The 21,088-nt window shown below is 47.0% G+C and overlaps 1 protein-coding gene across 1 annotated transcript; it reads left to right on the top strand.

The window, feature by feature from the left end:
- Nucleotides 1-19,592: 19,592 nt before the first annotated feature.
- On the top strand, nt 19,593-21,088 carry LOC136954326 (POU domain, class 3, transcription factor 4-like). Its single transcript, XM_067247932.1, has one exon. It carries the CDS (start codon nt 19,593-19,595, stop codon nt 20,673-20,675), a length of 1,083 nt encoding a protein of 360 aa, XP_067104033.1. The 3' UTR covers nt 20,676-21,088.

Below are 21,088 nucleotides of genomic sequence, written 5' to 3'. Positions count from 1 at the left end.
ACATAGCTGGTGCCTCTATAGTCTCACATAGCTGGTGCCTCTCTAGTCTCACATAGCTGGTGCCTCTCTAGTCTCACATAGCTGGTGCCTCTATAGTCTCACATAGCTGGTGCCTCTATAGTCTCACATAGCTGGTGCCTCTATAGTCTCACATATCTGGTGCCTCTATAGTCTCACATAGCTGGTGCCTCTCTAGTCTCACGTAGCTTGTATGGATATAAAACAAGAGACAGAGAGACAGGCACACACACAGACACACATATACATGCACACACAGACGCACACACACACGCACCAGGTTGAGTCAGAGAGCGGTGAGGTCAGCCCATGGCTCAGGTGGAGTTAGTGATGGAAAATGAGAAGCACCTGTTGTAATATCCAAATGATAGAGGGAAGAATACAAACCAGTTGAGATGAGAAGAGAGGTGCGAAGAAATAGAAATGATTGTTGAGAGAGACGAGAAAAAGGAAGGAGGGGTGGTGAAGGAGGGAAGAAAGGGCAAACTCCTGTCCTGATGGGGTCTCTTTTTCACCTGTCTCCTGCCTTTCTGGTATAATTGTTCATTTCTACATCAGAAATGGTTGATATTACTGAATGTGGAGGTTTCTAAAGGGTTCATGGTTTTCAGTGGGCAGATTCAAATGGTCCTAATAATTTTTTCCATTGGAAATTTTCCCTCCCTCCCTCCCTCCCTCCCTCCCTCCCTCCCTCCCTCCCTCCCTCCCTCCCTCCCTCCCTCCCTCCCTCCCTCCCTCCCTCCCTCCCTCCCACTCTCCCTCCCTCCCTCCCTCCCTCCCTCCCTCCCTCCCTCCCTCTCTGGCATTCTTATCTGTGCTCTGGAGGCCAAGCTGACATTTATACCCAGCACTAATGACACAACAGGAACCCACTCATTCTCTTCCCTCTCTTTTCTCTTTCTCTCGTTCTCCCTTCTTTTCACTTGCTCGCTCTCTCTTCCCGGGCAATTAGAGGCTGACTGAAATCCCACACGGCTCGCGAAGGTAATCAAACATCTTTTTCTTGGCCATTTAACACAGGGATTAATTTCTTACCAGGTTAATTAAAGAGGCCCATTAGACAATGGTGATTATTTCAAAGGTTACTGTCGCAGGGACGTTTGCTATTCCCTGCTACCCCCCCCCCCACCCCACCCCACACACACCCCCACCCTCACCCCCTCTTCACTCTCACTGTCTCACACATACACACCCACACCACAGAAACGAGAGGGGGAGCGGAAGAGAGAGAGAGAGAGAGAGAGAGGGGGGGGGGGAGAGAGAGAGAGAGAGAGAGAGAGAGAGAGAGAGAGAGAGAGAGAGAGCACATGACAGGAGGAACAACTTGTGGAATAGTCTGGAGCCCCAGATTGACAGCTGATATCACTAACCTGAGTCTCCTTCAGCTCTAACAGAGTGGAGCCTAGACTGTTAGCTTGTCACTCTATCTCTGGCTGTCGGTTCTGTCCTCCAGCCTTTTCACTGGGCTGTCTGAGCCGTTTGGATCACTGACCGTGAACACACATGTGCTAAGAAATCATACACACTGTGCTAATGAGCCAACTCAAGCTGCACTATTACTGAGGACATGACTTCATGTCTTGACTTTGGCAATTGGCTTGTGAGAGTGTGTCCATGTTTGACTTGCGTGCGTATGTGTGTTTGTGTTTTCACCAACCTTAGCTTTGAAACTTGTTTTCTTCAATCTGAATGATGAGTTCCGATACTGCCCACTGATTGGCTGATCCAGGGGTCAGAGGTGACTGTGGACGGGGGGTCGGAGTCAGTGCCATGCCAACAACGTCGAAGTCCAGTTGTGGTGTTCTTTGGCCCTCTTACAGAGACATGGTTCAGTAAAGTCAGTTCAAATTAGTGCATTGACTGCATGACTGTTGCATGACACACACACACATGCATAGACATACACACGCACACATCCACACACCCGCACGCACATGGCGCAGACACACAGAGAGAAGAACATTTCGGCTAATTAGTGACTCCTCTGAATGTCAGCCTGCTGCTTACCCCTGCACGGTGAGAGGGAGCCCTCAGGTGACACCCCCCCCCCCCCCCCCCCCAAACACACACACAACCCACACACACTCATTTCCATGCTAATTGGAGGTGAGGACTGTGCGGTGAGGAGGTGGCTGGCGGCAGCCCTGGCGTATTAATCACAGACCAGGTGAGAGCCCAGCTGACTAGCGTGACCCTCACCTCCTCAACCCCCCCTTCTTCCCTCGCTACAGTAAGCCCATCCTCCCACCCTCCCTCCTGTTCTCTTTTCTCACCCCAGTCCTCTTCCCCCCCCCTCTCCCCTCCTTTTCAACACCTCTCCCCTCGTCCTAGCACCCATTCCCCCCTTCGAATCCTCCTCTCCCCTCTTCCTCACTGCCTCTTCTCTTCCCCTCGCCACTCTCTAACCATCCTCCTCACCCGCCCCACTCCCCTCCTTCAAACCCCCCTCCTCCCCCTCCTCTCTCTCCTCCACCATCCCACTCATCAGTCTGGATGAAACAGGGAGGTAAGAGACTGAATGTGTGGCCCCGTCGGCTTGTCTCTCAGGCATGTTTTCCTCCACTCCAAACAGACAGACAGCCAGTGGTCCTCCCACCCAACCTTCCAGAATGTCCCTGTGTTTTAAACATAAGGGGTGATTCTGCTGACGTGGTGAACTGTTTGGGTCTGGCTGCTGATTCACCCATCGTGGTGAGAGGAGAGGGGAGGAGAGGGGAGGCAGCAACCGCAGTAACCTGCTGTTACTGTAACAGGGGAGCCAGATAACCCAGTCATAATACAGTAATCGTATTTGGGTTCAGAAACGACAACACGCTAATTAAATTAGCCTAATAAGCCCCTGTAGATAAAAAGAGTTGTTCCGGCGCGCGTGATTGGCTCAGGGTCTTAGGGAGGCCGTCCTCGGGGGCAGGAAGACTCAGCGCGGAGCGTCACCGCTAGAGGGAGAACTGCCAGCTCAGGAGAGTATTTGTGTGTGTGTGGTGTTGGCTGTGTGTGTGAGTTTGTGTGAGTGTGTGTGTGCTTTGTTGATGTAACCATAGAGGCTGACAGGTGTGTAAACAGTATAAACACACACACACACCAACACACACACACTCACACACACCCCTCCCTTCATATACCCAATCTGATCTCCCAGTCAGTAATCCCTAAACTGAATGAGACCATTTCTAAGGCTTTGTGTTGGGGTAATGGTGCACACACACACTGAGGGAGGAGAGACCACAGTGTGTGTGTATGTGCGTGTGTTTTGGTGTGTTTGTGTGTCACGGCAAAAATGAGTGTCCATGGAGATGAGGGGCAGGGGAGGGGCAGAACATGGGCAGACCCCACCCATGCCGGCTGCACCCCAAGCTAATCCTGATCCGTTCAACACACATATTCCATTGCCACAGACATAGATTGCAAATGTCTAAGGGTTGCATCCATGTCCTATAGCACACTAACACACATCATATGAGTATGGTGTGATGATGGTATTTCAAAAATCTCCTCAAAGTCAGAGTGTCCTTGCTGACAAGTTACTTGTACAAAACAAGGTTGCAGGAAATTTCTCTCGGATCCCTCAAGACCTAAAACTTTTTTTGTTGTCATCTAACAAAAACCAAACACAATGCAAAAACAAACCCATTCTTGGGCTATTGTCTTCCGGCGGTCTCAAAACACACAACTGTTCATCTGGCAGGGTGATTCAGGGCTTTGTGAAGGGGAAGACATAAAGAACGTGTGAGAGTGAAAGAGAAAGGGAGAGAGAGAGAGAGAGACAGAGAGAGAGAGAGGGGGATCCGTATTGTTTCCGACAGAGAGAATGGAGGAGGAGAGAACAGTCAGAGCGTCTGGAGTCGGCAGCTCGGCCAGGAGATTCTCCACACGGTATTAGGAGAGGAGGATCACACAATGTTCCTCCTGCACTCCTCCGCCCCCCTACCCCCAAACTCCCTGAGGCAGAGACGCGTCGAGGCGCACCCCTCAGTGCCCCCCCCCCACCCCCACCCACCCCCCCGCCGCACATACACACACACCCCTCCAGCCCCCTCCTGTCCTGTGAAATCTGCATTCCGTCTTAACCCTTTGTTTCATCACAGACAAGGTAATCTGTTTATGTGTGTATGTGTGTGTGTATGTACATGTGTGTATATATATATACATATGTGTGTGTATATGTGTGTGTGCATTTGCCTTTGTTTTTCATACACACATTAATCTGCAGGCCACAAGCCAGCCAACACTAGCAGAAATCACACCAAGCCCCTAGACAGCTTTGACTGCTTCGACACCTCTCTCTCTGTTCCTCTCTGTCTCTCTACCTCTCTTCCATAGGGGGATGGTCTTCTTGGTGCAGGTACAGTGTTTCACAGAGAGCTTTGTGATCAGCAGTATGCAAAGACGATAGCAGAAGGGGCAGCACCAGGGAACGGTCGGCAGAGAAAGAGAGAGAGAGAGAGAGAGAGAGAGAGAGAGAGAGAGAGAGAGAGAGAGAGAGAGAGAGAGAGAGAGAGAGGAGGAAATAGAGAGAAACGCAGAGCGAGGGAGTATCATTGTCTTGTGGAAATGAATAGCTGTAAACAGCATGATGCATCTTTAAAAAGGGATTTGGTGGAAACAGAAAAACAGATCCTAGCTGGAACCATACATGTCTGATTATAGTCAGCTCTCTCTTTCTCTTTCTATCTCTATTTCCCTCCGTACCCCCGTCCCCCGTTCTCACTCTCTCTCTGTCTTTTTCTTCAGATAATGGAATTAGCCATTCTGTGGATGACGCTCTATCTGAAGTGCTTCCTGCCTTTGTCCTCCTTTCTTCTCTCCCTCCTTTTTTCATCCCCCCCCCACCCCCCGTCCCATGGCAACAGACTCACGATATTCACATCACAGATCATCAACAGGCTTTAAAAGTGGATGTGTTGTTATGCAATCCATAACCCTGAACACGACTGGCAGCTTTGTTTTCCTCAACTCTCAGCGTCCTGCCTGTTCATTGGCTGCTTGATCACCTCACTTCGTTCTCCTGCTTCTACTTCTCTGCTGATTAATTACATGGGGATATTGGCACACGTACGTGCGCGCACGCACACACACTCATACAAACACACACTTCACCCTTCCTACCAACTTAGTGGCACTATTAGTAATGATTTAACCCTATGAGGTGGATGTAATATATTAACAGCTAGATTATTCTGACGTTAAAACATGTTCCTTGTGCTGACAGCATCATCAATCACACGCAGCCCCGCCCCATAACACTCCTTCACCGGGTCTTAATTGCTTCAGCATGGGGCGGGGGAGAAGAGAGAGAGAGGGGACGGGACAAAGCTGCAGAAAGAGAGGAAGAGAGAGATAAAGAGAGAAACAGGGAGAAAGAAAGGGAGAGAGAAAAAGAGAGAGAGAGAGCTAGAGCGAGAGCGAGAGAGAGCGAGAGAGAGCGAGAGAGAGAGAGAGAGAGAGAGAGAGAGCGAGAGAGAGAGAGAGAGAGAGAGAGAGAGAGAGAGAGAGAGAGAGAGAGAGAGAGAGAGAGAGAGAGAGAGAGAGAGAGAGAGAGAGAGAGAGAGAAATATATGAGTACGTACACCAGTTTGGGAGATGCATGTGGGTTGACATGTAGCCAAATCCTTGTATCTACCACCCCAGCTCCCAAAACAGTATGAGTCTTCAGTTTGAGGCACCATTTGGCTCCATATTTGTCATGACCCTGTCTGGCACGGCTTTCTAGAATGGGGGGCTGCCCTGGCAGACAAAACGACTGGCTCCCAGCAGTAGGTTTCAGGGTTGGAGCATGGGGTGGTGACTGGCTACGGCCCACTGAATATATAGAGTTACCCACCCCAATAGATTATGTCCTAAAACATGAAGAATTTGCTGTAAATTTGCCCCAAGCATTTCTGTCTGCCACTGTGCCACCCAACAGAACAACAAGTGTATTCTAGAAGAGAGGCCCTGATTGGATGATTCACACAAGAGCATCATACCTGCCCAATCAGAGCGTACAGACTGGGTGTTTACTGTGGTGATAGCCGTGCCTGCAGTCACAACCTGCAGGTCACAGTTACCTGCTAGTCTACCGTGAAGTGAGACTATCTGCCTGTCTGACACCTTGTGCATCTATCTGCCTGTCTGACACATTGTGCATCTATCTGCCTGTCTGACATCTTGTGCATCTAACTGCCTGTCTGACACCTTGTGCATCTATCTGCCTGTCTGACACCTTGAGCATCTATCTGCCTGTCTGACACCTTGTGCATCTATCTGCCTGTCTGACACCTTGAGCATCTATCTGCCTGTCTGTCACCTTGTGCATCTATCTGCCTGTTTTAGGAAATTTCAAGGCTGTTTTTATCAGCACCATTATCTAGACTTATTTCTCGATATCGTTCTTAGCTCTCTCTCTCTCATACATGGATGGAGGGATGAGCGAGATGGTGGACGAAGAAGATGGATATACATCCTCTATCTTTCTCTCTCGTCTATCAAAGTTTTCCCCATACATCCCCACCCCTCCTCCTCCTCCCTCCTTCCTGGGTACTTTTACCTTGGTCTACTGGTGTGAAGGTAGCTAGGAGGACCTTGGCTCTGCCTTTTACTGCCTACATCTCCTATGTGATCCACCATATTACCTTCCCCCCATAGTCCTACTGTTGCTCTCTCTCTTTTCCTCTCTATCTCCCTTTCTCTTTTTCTCTACCTCTTCTCCTTCTCTCCTCCCTCCCTTTCTCTTACCCTTCTCTCTTTCTTTCCCCTTTCTGTGTTATTCTTTTACCCTCTGTCTCTCTCCCTCCCTCTCTATTCCACCTTCTTTTTTCCTCTCTCTCTCTCTCTCTCTCTCTCTCTCTCTCTCTCTCTCTTTATTTCTCTCTATGTCCCTCCCTCTCTCTCTCATCTCTCTGTTGTGGGAACTGTGCTATTAGTATTCTGCTCAGGCAGTGAGATGGAAAGCAGAGTAGCTGCCGAGAGGTGCCCTGAATCACATCAGTCATATTCCAGTAGAGGGTGTGTGTGTTGTGTGTGTGTGTGTTTGTGTGTGTGTGTTCATGTGTGTGTGCATGTGTATGCATGAGCGTGTGTGGCGTGTGTGTCACTTGATGTGTGCTGCATTAATCGATCCTAACACAGTGACAAGCCTCTTAGTGTTGGATGTGTAAGAGACAGCACTGTTCAAACACACATCCACCATTGAACTGTTAACACACTCCCATAGACTGCTGTCATTTGTCACATTTTTCTGCTTTTGCTTTTAATATGGCCGTGGCGTATTTACGGTTGGAGCGTGTGTGCGTTCGTGCGCTCGTGCACAGAGAGGACGAGTGAAACCATTGTCAGGTAATCGAGAGAGAGAGAGAGAGAGAGAGAGAGAGAGAGAGAGAGAGAGAGAGAGAGAGAGAGAGAGGGAGAGAGAGAGAGAGAGAAAGAGAGAGAGAGAGAGAGAGAGAGAGAGAGAGGGAGAGAGAGAGAGGGGGGAAGATAAAGAGGGAAAGGGGGAGTGGAAGAAATGTAAAAAAAGAGGCAGAGCGACAGAGAGAGAGGAAGAAAGATAGGGAGTGTGTGCATGCATTAAAGAGGAGGATTTCCATGTCAGTGAGTCAGGGAAAGGGATTAGTTTAGCGGCGGACAGAGACAGACACAGAGCACTCCTGATGACATTAGTCCCAGAACTACATGACTCGGCAAATACATGGGGATACATCAATAGCAATGAAAACATATTAAAACTGCAAATGATGGATGGATGTTAGAGTCTAACGTGTGATTATGCCAGACCTGCTATGGAAAAGGCAATTAATATCAATGAATGGAATAATATCCTTCTTTGCAAAGTCTGTGCATCACCCCTCACCTCGAAACAGGGAACGTGCACGGGCAGAGACACAAAGACAGGCAGACACACACACAAACATATGCGCACACACAAACACGAGCACCCACAGCCACACACACATGCACACACGCAAATACAAGCACTCCAGCACACACCCACGCACACACACACACACACACACACACACACAGAGAGATGGGTTCTAAAATAAGCCTTGTTCCAGCCCATGGCCTGCTGAGACTCCTGCTGGGCTGTTTTAATGGGGAAAATTAGCCAAGCAGAAAGGTGGATCCTGTTTGTTATGCTTGACTGTTCCCCCTCTGCACAGAGCTGGCCAAGTAGGCATCCTCCCTGGCCCTCATCTCTCCCTCACTCTCTCTCTCTCCTCCTCTCGTCCTCCTCCTCCCTCTCTCTGCTCCTCTCTCTCCCCTCCTCTCTACCATTCTGTACCCTCCCTCCCTCTCTCTGTCTCTCTCTCTCTCTCATCCTCTCTCATCTGTCTCTCTCTCCCCAGCTGCTGCCCAGTTCCCCTTATTTCTACTCACATCCAGCTCCCTCTGTGCCACCATACCACAGCAGATATGAAAACACACACATGCAATCACACAGACACACATACACAGACATATACACCCTCACACTCACAAACCCATCAGGGAGAGGCAGTCCCATAAGCTGCAGCCAGGACAGTTCTGACGAGTCAGTTCTAGGGCCTGTCATGGCATCCGCGTTGGATCTGTATTTTGCTCATTGACATGGCAACAACTTTTGTACACACCTGTACAACCATGCACACGTAAATGCGCACGCACACGCTGGAATGATATGGAAGGAAGGGTGGAGAGGGCAGTCTGACTGTACAGGAATGAGGCGAGCATGAGGGAGCCAGATATGGAGAGAGAGAACGCTACAGAGGAGGAAAGAAAGAGTGTGAGGGGGATGACGGAGAGGGATGAGAGAGCGAGGGACGAGAGAGCGAGGGATGAGAGAGCGAGGGATGAGAGAGATGAGCAGAGGGGTGAAAAGCCTCTTTGTTCTCGGTGCCCTTGAGACAGCTGACATCTCCACAATAATCCCTCTTTCACAGGGAGAGAGATAGTGTGAGGAAGAGAAAGAGTGGGAGAGAGTGAGAGAGAGAGAGAGAGAGAGAGAGAGAGAGAGAGAGGGGGGGGGGGGAAGAGAGAGACTGTGTGTGTGTGTGTATGTGTGTGCATGTGTGTATGTGTGTTTGCATTGTGTATGTGAGTCTATGACAGAGGGGTGGGTTGTGGGGTTGGCAAGGAAGGGCGAGGGAGACTTACCTGCTTTTACTGTGATCAAATAATGAGATCTGTAGATGCCTGATACTCTGCTCTGCCTCATCCTATTAACAGTAGCACGCAAACTCACACAATCACACACATTCACACTCACACACATACACAGTCACACACACATAGATGGTTGCATAGACACACAGCAACATGTTATCATCCATAAACTTGCCATTTGAACTCTCATGCATATAAGCATTTAATCAGAAATCAAGATGTCATAGTAAATGGGTAGTACATTAAATTCTACAGATACTTAGGCTAACACATTTCTCTGCTAATTTTCTTTAGTCTTGACGCTAAGTGATGCGTCACAAAATTCACCCCAAGTGGTTAAGGTGACTGTTAGAGAAAAGCACCAACAGATGGTTCGGGTCAGTAGAAGAGACACATTTTCTTCCAATCTCTTCTACTGATTGCATCACATTCACAGTTTTGAAGAACTGATTAAATGTGTGAGCGTCAGCCGTCAGTGTCGTTTTTCCTTCTGAGAATGGGCAGCACACCTCCTCCTGCACGTGCACATGGAAGGGCTTCAATGGAAAACCTTGCAGTAGTCTCCAACAGAGTGCCTCTTTTGGTGGGGTGTCTGTAATGTCATTAAACACACTTTGACCCTGTTGTCATGGATGCAGCACAATGCAGGGAGGGAGAAATGGGCACACATACACACACACACTAACACACACACATACAGGCTAACACACGCACTCAGAGGTCAGAGTGTGGTGATAGCAAGAGCTTTGCTGCATACTAATGTCTTCTCACTGGGAGGCGGAGGACGCGATAGAGTTGAACTGTGACCAGAGTGTGTGTGTGTATGTGTGTCTGGTTTGCGTGTGCTGCGTGTGTGTGTGTGGTTTGTTGGCCAACATGAGTTTTTACCACACAAAAGGTGAACAGTATTCATTTACGAATGTATTCATGTACAACCAGGCGGGAAGAACATTCCAACCCCTGTTCTCTCGTTCTCGCAGCAAACACAAGCACAAACAAGTTGTACATGCACACACATACACACACAAACACACACTGGGGAACATTGTACTTTATCCATTAGTACATTTGATGATATTGTACTATTGTGTTGGTTAAAAAGCAGCTATACAGTGAATCTATAAAAATGCAAGTATACCACATATACACACACCCACACACAGTAATCTGAGACTGTCAACCTCTTCCACTTTTCTCAGTGTTCCCGGACCCCAATGGTGAAGGGTCTCACACGTCCAACGCAAACACCACACACACACACCACATGCACACACACACAGACACGCAAACACACACACAAACACACACACACACACAGGCAGCCAACCACATAAGAGGGGGTCCATTCCACTCCAGTCCACAGATCTCTAGATAAACATATTATTCTGGATTAAATGTTTCCCATATTTGTTATTCTTCCCTTCTGAGACTCCAGGTGGAATTGGTACGAAACCAAAAATCACATGTGCATTCTTTTGAATGAAAGACTCGGCCAAGTGAATGGTCCCGGGAAGGAATGAGAATTCCCTCCCTTGCAAAAACTTGGAACAACATTTGCCCAGATCCTTCAATTACCAAAGATTCTCCATTTCACATCTAACAAAGAGGTGGTTGTGTGGCGAGAAGTGGTCGTTTCCCTCTGCATGTCGTAGAACAACACTACCCAGCATTCTCTCTACCAGGAAGTCCGTTTGCTCTGTGGAGGTCCCTCTCCCCACCCACTGGTTCTGAATCACATCCAATTGGTCAAGACAGACCATATCCTAGCAGGGATCCTAGAACTAGACATGATCCCCTAGCCCACTGTTAAAGTCCACCAAAGTGTGTGTGTGTATGTGTGTGTGAGTGTATATATCTATCTATGCATACATGTTTTTCGATGTGGGTCTGTGTGAGATCATAATATTTAAGTTGACAGTTGAATAGCAACTTTGGCCCCTGTAGGGCCTAAGTGGAAGTCTTAAAGATCAGTTTGTTAGTGTCTCCTTTCATGTGAGGCACAATTATCCAATCATGGCCCAAATTACTGCCAGATTTCTCTGAACCTATCAGAGCCCAGTTTATAGCCTGAAGCTGGCCAATCACAACCACTGTGTGTGAGAGGTGATGAAGTGTGAATGTTAGCACGGATGACTGAGATCAGAGAGTGCCTACCTAGCCCCAGTGGCCATGGTAACACTATCTGAAGAAGTGCTCCGTGAGCAGAGTAATTATGGGACAGTTGGAGACTCCGGAGAGAAGATGCCCTTGGGCACAGATCCTGGATCAGTTTAGGATGCCTAACGTCTAAACTTAAACATGTAAAGCTAGACTAAGAACTGATCTGGAGCCAGTGTCTGGGCTCTATCTCCCCCTATCCTCAGCTATACAGGACCCAGGAAGTAGAGTTGAGATGTCAGACTCTTTGATATGGGTTTCCTGTTCAAACACAGTGCCAGCAGAAACCAGGTGTGATAGCTAGAAGAGTGGTAGTCCCTGTCTCTAGCCAGTCAGCATCTCTCCTCTCTTTGTCTCCGCTCTCTCTTTCTCTCTCTCGACAACTACCCTTCATATCCATCCCTCTATCGTCAACAGTACTTCCTATCTCTCTATCTTGCTATCATCGACATGCCTTTCCTTTCCTTGTGTCTGTCTCTGTCTTACCTGTCATCATTATCACCTTCCACCACACTCTTCAACAAGCCTGATAGTCGCAGAAACATACTCTTTCCTAGCTGTGCAAGTCAAAGGGGCTTTCTTAATAAGACGCTCACTGACATCAGCCACATGTATGGCTGCATGTTGAAGAGCCACAATCCAAGAGCCAAGAGCCAAGGTAAATCTCCATGGCTTCAGTGTGATTAATCTATTTGTAGAAACTACTGTTGTTCTCCTGTTCCTTCCCTGCTGTTCATGTGGACACAATGCTCGGGCAAGGGAGTTTGTGTGAGTGTGTGTATGTGTGTGTGTTTTGATGTTTCTCCCTGCACCCCCCCCCCCCCCCCCCCCCCCCCCCCCCCCGAGACATTACGTATGCATAATCACTGTGTGTTTCTGACGCTTCCCATGTTTGTGGAGGTGAATGCACAGAGGGATCTTCAGCTCACACACATTTACACACACAGGCAGTAACACAAATACACACAGTACACACACAGGCAGTAACACAAATACACACAGTACATTCACACTCACCAACATAGTTCTTCCAAAGTTCTTGCTCACAAAAAGCACTCAAAAAGGATCAAAACCTGTTGTCCTGACATTTCATGTACCATTGAGCAAAGCACAGGCCTTAGACCAAGGCCTTCCACTAGGACTGGATATGAGGAAGTACTGCAATGTTTGAAGGGAGAAACGCCTTCCTTAAACCAGCTCAGCATTCTGGTGAGAACTCTCCAACTGCAAAGTGGAGGGGATAAGGAGGTCATGAGATGTAGGGTGTGTGCATGTATCTGCTTTTTGAGTGTGTGTGTACATGTGCATTTGTGTGTGTGTGTATGTGTGTGTGGGTGTATGTGTTTGTGTGTGTGTGTGTGTGTGTGTGTGTGTGTGTGTGTGTGTGTGTGTGTGTGTGCATGTGTATGTGTGTGAGTGTGTGTGCTTGTGCTTGTGTGTGTGTGTTGGCTGCATCACCAGTCCTCTAGGGCTCACCAGGCTAATTAATAATGAATTCCAGAGAGTGTGTGTTTGAAATGCAGATGTGCAACTGCCCTGGCTCCGCCTGCTGCTCCTAAGGGAACAGCCCCTGTGCGTGTGTGTGTGTGTGTGTATGTGTGTGTGTGGGGGGGGGGGGGGGGTGTGCGCACGTATGTGTGTGTGTGCAATTGTACGCGTGAGATCGCATGAGATCATTGGCAGCAGGTTTTGGGGCACATTGACTGTCAATATATTAGATATTAGCTAGAGTCACAGCAGTGTTGGAGTAGGGTCCATTTCATATTCTCTAGATCTAATTCAGCTGCTAATCACCTCGCCTCCTTTTCATGCTCCTCCCTCCTCTCTGAAGATGGTAGGAGAGAGAGGAGTCAGAGAGGGGGGGGGGAGACAGATGTTAGAGAGGGGGGGAGAGAGAGAGGAGTCAGAGACGGGGGGGAGAGAGAGGAGTCAGAGAGGGGGGGAGAGAGGAGTCAGGGGGGGGGGGGGAGAGAGGAGTCAGAGAGGGGGGGGAGAGAGGAGTCAGAGAGGGGGGGGGGGAGAGGAGTCAGAGAGGGGGGCGGGAGAGAGGAGTCAGATAGGGGGAGGGAGAGAGAGGAGTCAGAGAGGGGGAGGGAGAGAGGAGTCAGAGAGGGGGGGGGGAGAGGAGTCAGAGAGGGGGAGGGAGAGAGAGGAGTCAGAGAGGGGGGGGAGACAGAGACACAGACAGAGAGTTGAAACTCTTTATTTTGTTTTTAATGAAAACCTACAGTAAGCACACTGTGCAACATAATACAGTACAAAGAATGGTTCGAAAAACAAAACTTCTGTGCATTTAAATTACAAGCCAGTACCAGCAACAAGAGGGAAAGAGAGCTAGAGACATGAGAAAGGAAAAGGACAGACATTTAGTGGTTTGCGAATGTGTGACTGTTTACATGGGACTGTTCAAACAGCCAGCCACTACGGACTCCACATCTTTGCTTGAACATACACACACACAGTAAAGTGCAGGTGCAAAGAGTTCTTATTGCAGTGACCACAGTGGCCTGCCCTGGGCCTTGTCTCTGTAGTGAGGGCATGAGTGTGAGGCAGAGAGGACCAGAAGAGAGGGGATCCATTACACATACAGACCCTCAACTCCGCTCAACTCCTCTCCACCCCTCTCTACGCCTCCATCCACAGCCCTCCTTTATATATGTGTGTGTGTGTGTGTGTGTGTGTGTGTGTGTGTGAGTGGGTCTGTGTGTCGGTGTGCACAATCGAGAAACAATGGCAAGTGTTTCTGAGTGTGTTTGAAGTTAAACAGATGGTAATGTGATGGAGTTTTAGATTTCACCACTAGTTCTCCTCCTGACCCACGCCGACAATGAGAGAAGACCCTCCACATACAGGTCCTGTGAAGGGACACGCGCACACACAAGCACCTGCGCACAAATGCACACACACACATACAAATGAACAAGCACACATTACACCCACAGCGAACTGAGTTTCCTATTTTGCTCTAAAACAGTAAGCTACTGCTCAATCATCTCACGTTCACTATAAATAAACATAGACGAAATGAGAAAGGAAATATAATGTTGCATAAATGACGTTCCCTCTCTCCACGACCACTTACCTTACAGCAATGGGGGACATTTCGGATAGCATCAATGTTTCCATGCTTCCCTATTTTTTCTATTCCACAGAATAAATTGTTTATTCAGAAAGTATGAAATCTGAATGTAAAGGTTTGTTTGGTCTTAGTTCTGCAGACGCCCTGTCAATGGAGAGCGCAATTGTATTTCCGCCCAGGTCAGTACACCCATGGGTGCAAGAAACTGCTCCCTAAAACCCACGCCAAGCACATTTTCATGCATTCGAAATGCACATTAGCATATAGGCATTGCATATAAACTAGGTTTGTCTGGTGAAATTCAACGAAGGCGTGTGAATCTTAGAGTTTAATATTGTTTGCAAAGTCAGCCGAAAGGCCTCCTTCGCATGTTCAATCTGTGGCCAACTGAAAGTAAGATTTTGACCATTATTGATCATGTTTTCAGTGATCGATGCATTTTGGTTATTTGTTTTAAATCTCTCAAGAATGACATTGAGGTATTTTTAACTGATAGCCAGCGTCGTGCGTAGGCCTTAGTCATAGATTATGCTTAAAGTAATTATGACTTAAGTATTTTGTATAAAAAAGTTCAAACTGGTATGAAAATGAAAATAAAAACGCAATGAGACACAGTTTATGCCTACGTATAGGCTTATGGTGATAATACATACTTTTTTCTAACAAGAACAACGACAATAGGGTGTACGATGTGCAGTAGGATGTAAAGTGTAATATTAACGTAGGCCTACTTATTTTAACAATAACAAAATGTTACTATTAGCAAGGTACCACTTCGAATAATATTAATAACCTACATCATGGTTATAATGGCCAAAGAGTGATAACAATAATAACAATAATAATACAAATAGCAACGAAAACAACAACAAACTGATTAAAGTATTGGACCAAATCTTTTTGAACGTTAGCCTGAATAATAGCCAATTTGATTATTTGCACAGCGTCAAACCACCTGTAAGTGGTTCTAGTCCTATGTTAAATATAGCGACCTAAACATTGTTAACACTAATAAAATACCCAGCCGGTTTTCTTTTATTACCTTTTTCATGATACTTTATAATTGGACGTACAGAACTAAACCGACAAAACTGTTGTCTCTGTCAAAGTTGTATTTTTCATTATCTGAAAAATATCCTTTTAAGGTAAAGAGGAAGACCAAGGATAGTTGTTTCAATATGTTCAATGCTCTCTCCCATGCACCTGTATTAAAGGTAATGACATCGTGCATATCCTGAACTGAACATTCTTGGGCTATTGTTTTTCAAAGACGCTTCTTCTTGACGTGATAGTGGACTCAACTGCTCAAATTGAATAACTTGTTCGGTAATAACTCGTTTCAATATGTTCATAGACAATTTCCTATCCATGTGATCTTCCTATTGCAAGCTTGCTGAAGATAATATCAGGTAAGCCAGAATCGCATTCAAGAAATTAACAAGAGCTAGTAATTAATTCAATATCCTATATAAATTACAATGAGCATTTATGTGGCTTATCTTGCTGCGCTTTAGCGCATAGACTGGTCTTCACTTAGGCCCTGGAGAGCGCGTGCCCGCCGTTCCGGTGCCCTGGCGTGTCTAATGCATTTCCTCTATATCACAGCCCCATTGCCAAGACACACACACACATACATACAAATACAATCATACAGACACACACACACAACACACAAACACACGCGCACATGCACACACAAGCAAGGTGATGCCTACTCCCTAAGGCTATTTAAATTAGCAAAAGACAAACTGTCTACATGGCAACAAATATGAACACCCCGTTGTGTTTCTGTTCGTCTTTGGTCATGATAATGAATACATGTTAAATGTCTGAAAGAAGTTGTTTAACATTATGTAACAATTAGTTAAGCAATGATAAAAATACAGTGGAATATGAGTTTGAGTCACACTCAAGTCCGGTTTAGAACCCATGTCAGTGTCATTTAACGACTCCACGAACAAATGTAGGTATTGATTTTACTGTCTTGACGCCTGCCTTGGGTGAACGTCAAGGCTGAAAGAGCAGCTGAGTTGTTTAGCTGTGATGGGAAAGTTGTGACAATAACCCCAGGCTCGTAACCGACTGGAGCACCAAGTTTCAAATTCTGAAATGGGTCAATTTAAATACAAATTGCCCCATAAGCGTAAAATCAAAGACATACACTATGCGTGGCTTCTGTCACTTGTTTAGCAGATTTGTTTTTAAATATTAAATTAAAAAAAAATCCTAACCATTTCTTCGATTTGAATTCACCAAATTACACACAAATTAGAGTCTTTATGTGGAAATCTATAGTCTACAATGCAGGGAAAGGTCGATTGTGACATAAATAAATGAAAATTTGATTTCAATGGACAAAAATAGTTTATCTGGTTGTTATTACCGTTTTGAGAATCTCAACTGTCTGCTGAATAAATGGCCTACGGGGCCATGGAGAGGTCTAGTGTGTGAGAAGCTGACGGGACGTTCGGGAGGTCATGACACCCTGTGACAGGTCCCGCCCCGGGGCAGCGGTTGTTTCTCCAACAGACTAAACCGTTGTTTAGCCCAGCCTATAGCCTACACTCCGTCTATAGGATATGCTCCACAGCACCATGGTCGAGAAATAAAGCAGCAAAAGAGAGTACGGTTCATTTGTCTGAGATGTTGGTGCGTCTACAAAAGTTCAGGCTTTCCGAGATGTGATCAGGGCAAATCTATGCATTTTTGTTTCATTTGGTGTTGGGGATGGGGGTGGGGGAGATTAAGGGAAAACATACTAAATAAATAGGCCTAAATGTTGTCTTTCTATTGCCCAACAATAACATACACTTACTTAACATTAACAATTCAGTCATTTAATGTTATTTGTAAACGTGCATGTTGGCCTGCTATCAGCGTGGATCACACGCTTTGTGGTCAGATTTAGGTGGACAGCACAACATTGGCATCCGCCCGGTTATCTAGCCTAACACGATATAATTTACTGTCGTTAATTGAAATCAATACTAAGGTATAGCTAGTGTTTATCCTTCCACAAGAAAACTCTGGTGTTGTAACTGTAGCACGAGCTAGATCGGAGTGGTCTCTCCCCGGTCCGCTCGCTTTCTTTCTGAATGGGCTCTTTATTCAGCGCGCGGACCGGGGCTTTTCCTTTTATTTGCTTCGCTATGGTAACGCGCTCGACGGCACAAAAATGCGCGTGTGAATAAAGGAATCAGCACAAGGAACGGCTCGAGAGAAGCATCTGTTACACTTAGAAACTTAGACTATCGAGAGGGACAGACAGCACAACCCCCTCTTCTGTAGTTCTGTCCTCCTCAACTCTTGCGACAATAGGCCAGATATAGGGGTTTTCTTAAAACAGAATTTTCCAAATAGGCTAAAAAATGATTCACACATAGGATGGAAGATGGATAATGATATCCGTCAATCTCTTCCGGAAAAACGTTCACATTCTTCAAAAACCTTTAGCCAGATTTGAAACTGATAAATGCAATGGGGTAAATGAGGCTAGTTTAGAAAATGGCAAATTCATTCGTTCCCTTTAAGATTTGTGCGGTGTCAATCAATATGACATGTAGCCAGATGAATTTAGGTTGAAAAGGACTGCCAGTTTTTAATAGTAATTATGCTATTTCAAATACGTCCCAGTTTCAGACCACAAGAGCTTTGGCTCATCCGTGTGACCCCTTGTCAATCTAAAACAAATGATTCCACCCTAAATATTCACGCCCTTTAAATAAAAAATAATATTAATCCCATGCTGTTTTACAATATGGCCTTATTACGGAACGTCTATTCAAGCAGCCTTGGTCTATAACCTACGCAACGGCTCCGTTCAAAATTGAATTGAACTTAAACATCAAACATCAACAGTAAACACGTTTAATTAATAAAAATATGTCAACCCAAAATACAGTTCCAAATACACTTGCTACTTAGCATACTTCAATACAAGAATACATGTTATTTCAACTCTGTTTATGCCGAGTCAGCTTGTTTACCCCGTCCCTTGCAGCTGTTTTTCAGTAGCCTGCCCGGAAACCGGACCCAGCCGACCCAAATGGCCCGGTCTTCCCGTCTCCCGGTTATCTCACCTGCTCTTGCCTCGTCTTCCTCCTCCAGACCAACTCCTCAGCCGCCAGCTCTTTAATGACTTTCTGGTGGCTGCAGCCTTCTTTTATTTCTGCTAAATGTATGAAAATGTATGCAAATTTAAATCAAGCTTAACCTGGGAGCTCGAGCAATATATTTAATGGAATTTCAAACCAATAAGGGATGGGGATGCAGTCTTCTAATGGCAAATATCATTACGCAGCTAGGTTAACTCTCAAATATGCAGGTATATGTTTTTTTCTAACTAAGAAGACCTGTCGAGATTCTTAAATACCTGCGCACGGTTTTACTTATCTCTAGAAGCATGGACGACTGAATAAATATAAAATGGTTACTGATGCCAAAAAATGATGAGAAACCAACATGTTTGTATTTGACCACACATATTAGCTTCTGGCAACAGACGTTCATTGAGAAATCATGTTGCATCCGTTTCTGTTTACGTGTTAGGCCTACAGTTCATATTTTATGTAGCATATACATATCAATTTACAAATTTGTTTCGGATTTTGCTCTTTTATGGATAAAGCATATAGGCTGGTTTAAGAAATACATGGAAAGAAAAATATGTTTCAGGTAATACTCCAATGCCTACCCAATATGATAACAACATATCTGAATAACTTTAAATTTAAAAAGTAATAATTAGCAAAGTGAGTAGTTCTTTGAAGCTAATGATATTCCTCTAAATTAAGTGTTGGCACGTCTTTGAAATGCCAGTGTGCTCTAATCTCCTCCTGTGCGCGCGCTCAAGGGTGACAGCGGTAGTAATAAGCTCGCGCTTAAATAAGTTGGAAACTTTAGTTAATAAACAGGAACTGCGCTCCATGGGAACACCATTCCACAGTCAGACCCACTGGAGCAGCACTTTAACTCACTTCCGGTTCGGATGGGACTTAACCCTTTCCACTACCGCACCTCCGCTTACAGAGGAACGGAGGCGAGGCTATCCATTCCGTCATTGGCTGAGGCCACAGCTATTGCGTTCCAGTCGTGCTGTGACTGGACCCGGTGTCTGTCAGTCAACGGCTGGCTTCTGCTGAGGCTCTGGAGAGAGGGAGATGTCAGAGGCTGAGCTGCGCCCTCCCCTCAGTAGCGCTAGTGGGGTTCAGCAGCCAGCATGGCCACAGCTGCCTCCAGCCCCTACACCCTGCTCAGCTCTAGCCCCATGCTCCACCCGGACAGCCAGGCCATGCAGCCCGCAAGCCCCTTCCGAGGCCACCAGAAGCTGCTCCAAAGCGACTACTTGCAGAGCGTCCAGAGTAACGGCCACCTCGGGCACCAGTGGGTCAGCAGCCTTGGAGAGGGCAGCCCCTGGTCGGCCTCTATGGAGCAGCAGGACGTCAAGCCGGGCCGAGAGGACCTTCAGCTCGGCATCATCCATCACCGCTCTTCGCACGTAGCTCATCACTCGCCCCACCACAACAATCATACCAACCACCCCGGAGCTTGGGGGACTCCTGTCTCTCACAACTCTTCCATCACCAGCGCCCAACAGATCAACATTTACTCCCAGACGGGTTTTTCGGTGAACGGTATGCTGGACCACGGAGGGCTCACCCCTCCGCCCAATCCCCAGAGCCAAGGCATGCACCCCGGCCTCAGAGACACACTAAGCCCAGATCAGAGCGACCTTGGTGGGCACCACTGTCACGACCACTCCGACGAGGAGACGCCGACATCAGATGAACTGGAGCAGTTTGCCAAGCAGTTCAAACAGCGGAGGATCAAGCTAGGCTTTACGCAGGCGGACGTGGGTTTGGCACTGGGCACCCTGTACGGGAACGTCTTCTCCCAGACAACCATCTGCAGGTTTGAAGCTCTCCAACTGAGCTTTAAAAACATGTGTAAGTTGAAGCCGCTGCTAAACAAGTGGCTGGAGGAGGCGGATTCGTCCACGGGAAGCCCGAGCAGTATTGACAAGATAGCTGCGCAGGGGAGGAAGAGGAAGAAGAGGACGTCCATTGAGGTGAGCGTGAAAGGAGTTTTGGAGACCCATTTTCTTAAGTGTCCAAAGCCCGCTGCCCAGGAGATCTCCTCGCTCGCGGACTCACTTCAGCTGGAGAAGGAGGTGGTGCGTGTGTGGTTTTGCAACCGGCGACAGAAAGAAAAACGAATGACTCCGCCAGGAGAGCCACCGCTCGAGGGACCGTACTCTCACAGTGGGAGCGCAGGAGATGCCTCCTCGTGCCATGATCTCTGACCGAGGTACTGGGAGTGATCCCCCCGCGAGACTCTCAAGCGCATGGGAGCACATTGGCACCGGGAGTGATGCTCCTCCTTGCTCCCATGACTGTCCCGTACAAACTCATGACTCCAGCACTGAGAAACACGACAATAACAATAACAGAGAAATACCTGTTCAGCCTTTGCCATTTTATATATCTGTTCTGGGGGGCATTGTTGCGCGCACATCAAATGTCTAATTTCTGAAATCATTTCTGGACCCAGTCAGTTGCCAAATTATTTTCTACGACATCAAGGATATGAATACAAAAATGTGCCTAATAACCTCCCAGCAACGCCTTGGTTTGTCTCCTCGTTGTCCCGCAGCTGGTTGTTCAGTAATAACCATTTGGGGAATTTGACTGATATAGTTTTCATTTTTAATTTTGC

This window comes from Osmerus mordax, chromosome 12 (genome assembly GCF_038355195.1).
Source record: "Osmerus mordax isolate fOsmMor3 chromosome 12, fOsmMor3.pri, whole genome shotgun sequence".
Classification (NCBI taxonomy): Eukaryota; Metazoa; Chordata; class Actinopteri; order Osmeriformes; family Osmeridae; genus Osmerus; species Osmerus mordax.
The sequence above is the reverse complement of the archived record's forward strand: the minus strand, read 5'-3'. Positions and strand labels throughout refer to the sequence as shown.

What these genes read in the sequence shown, in the direction of transcription:
- LOC136954326 (XM_067247932.1), top strand. Translation starts at nt 19,593, where the DNA reads ATGGCCACAGCTGCCTCCAGCCCCTACACCCTGCTCAGCTCTAGCCCC.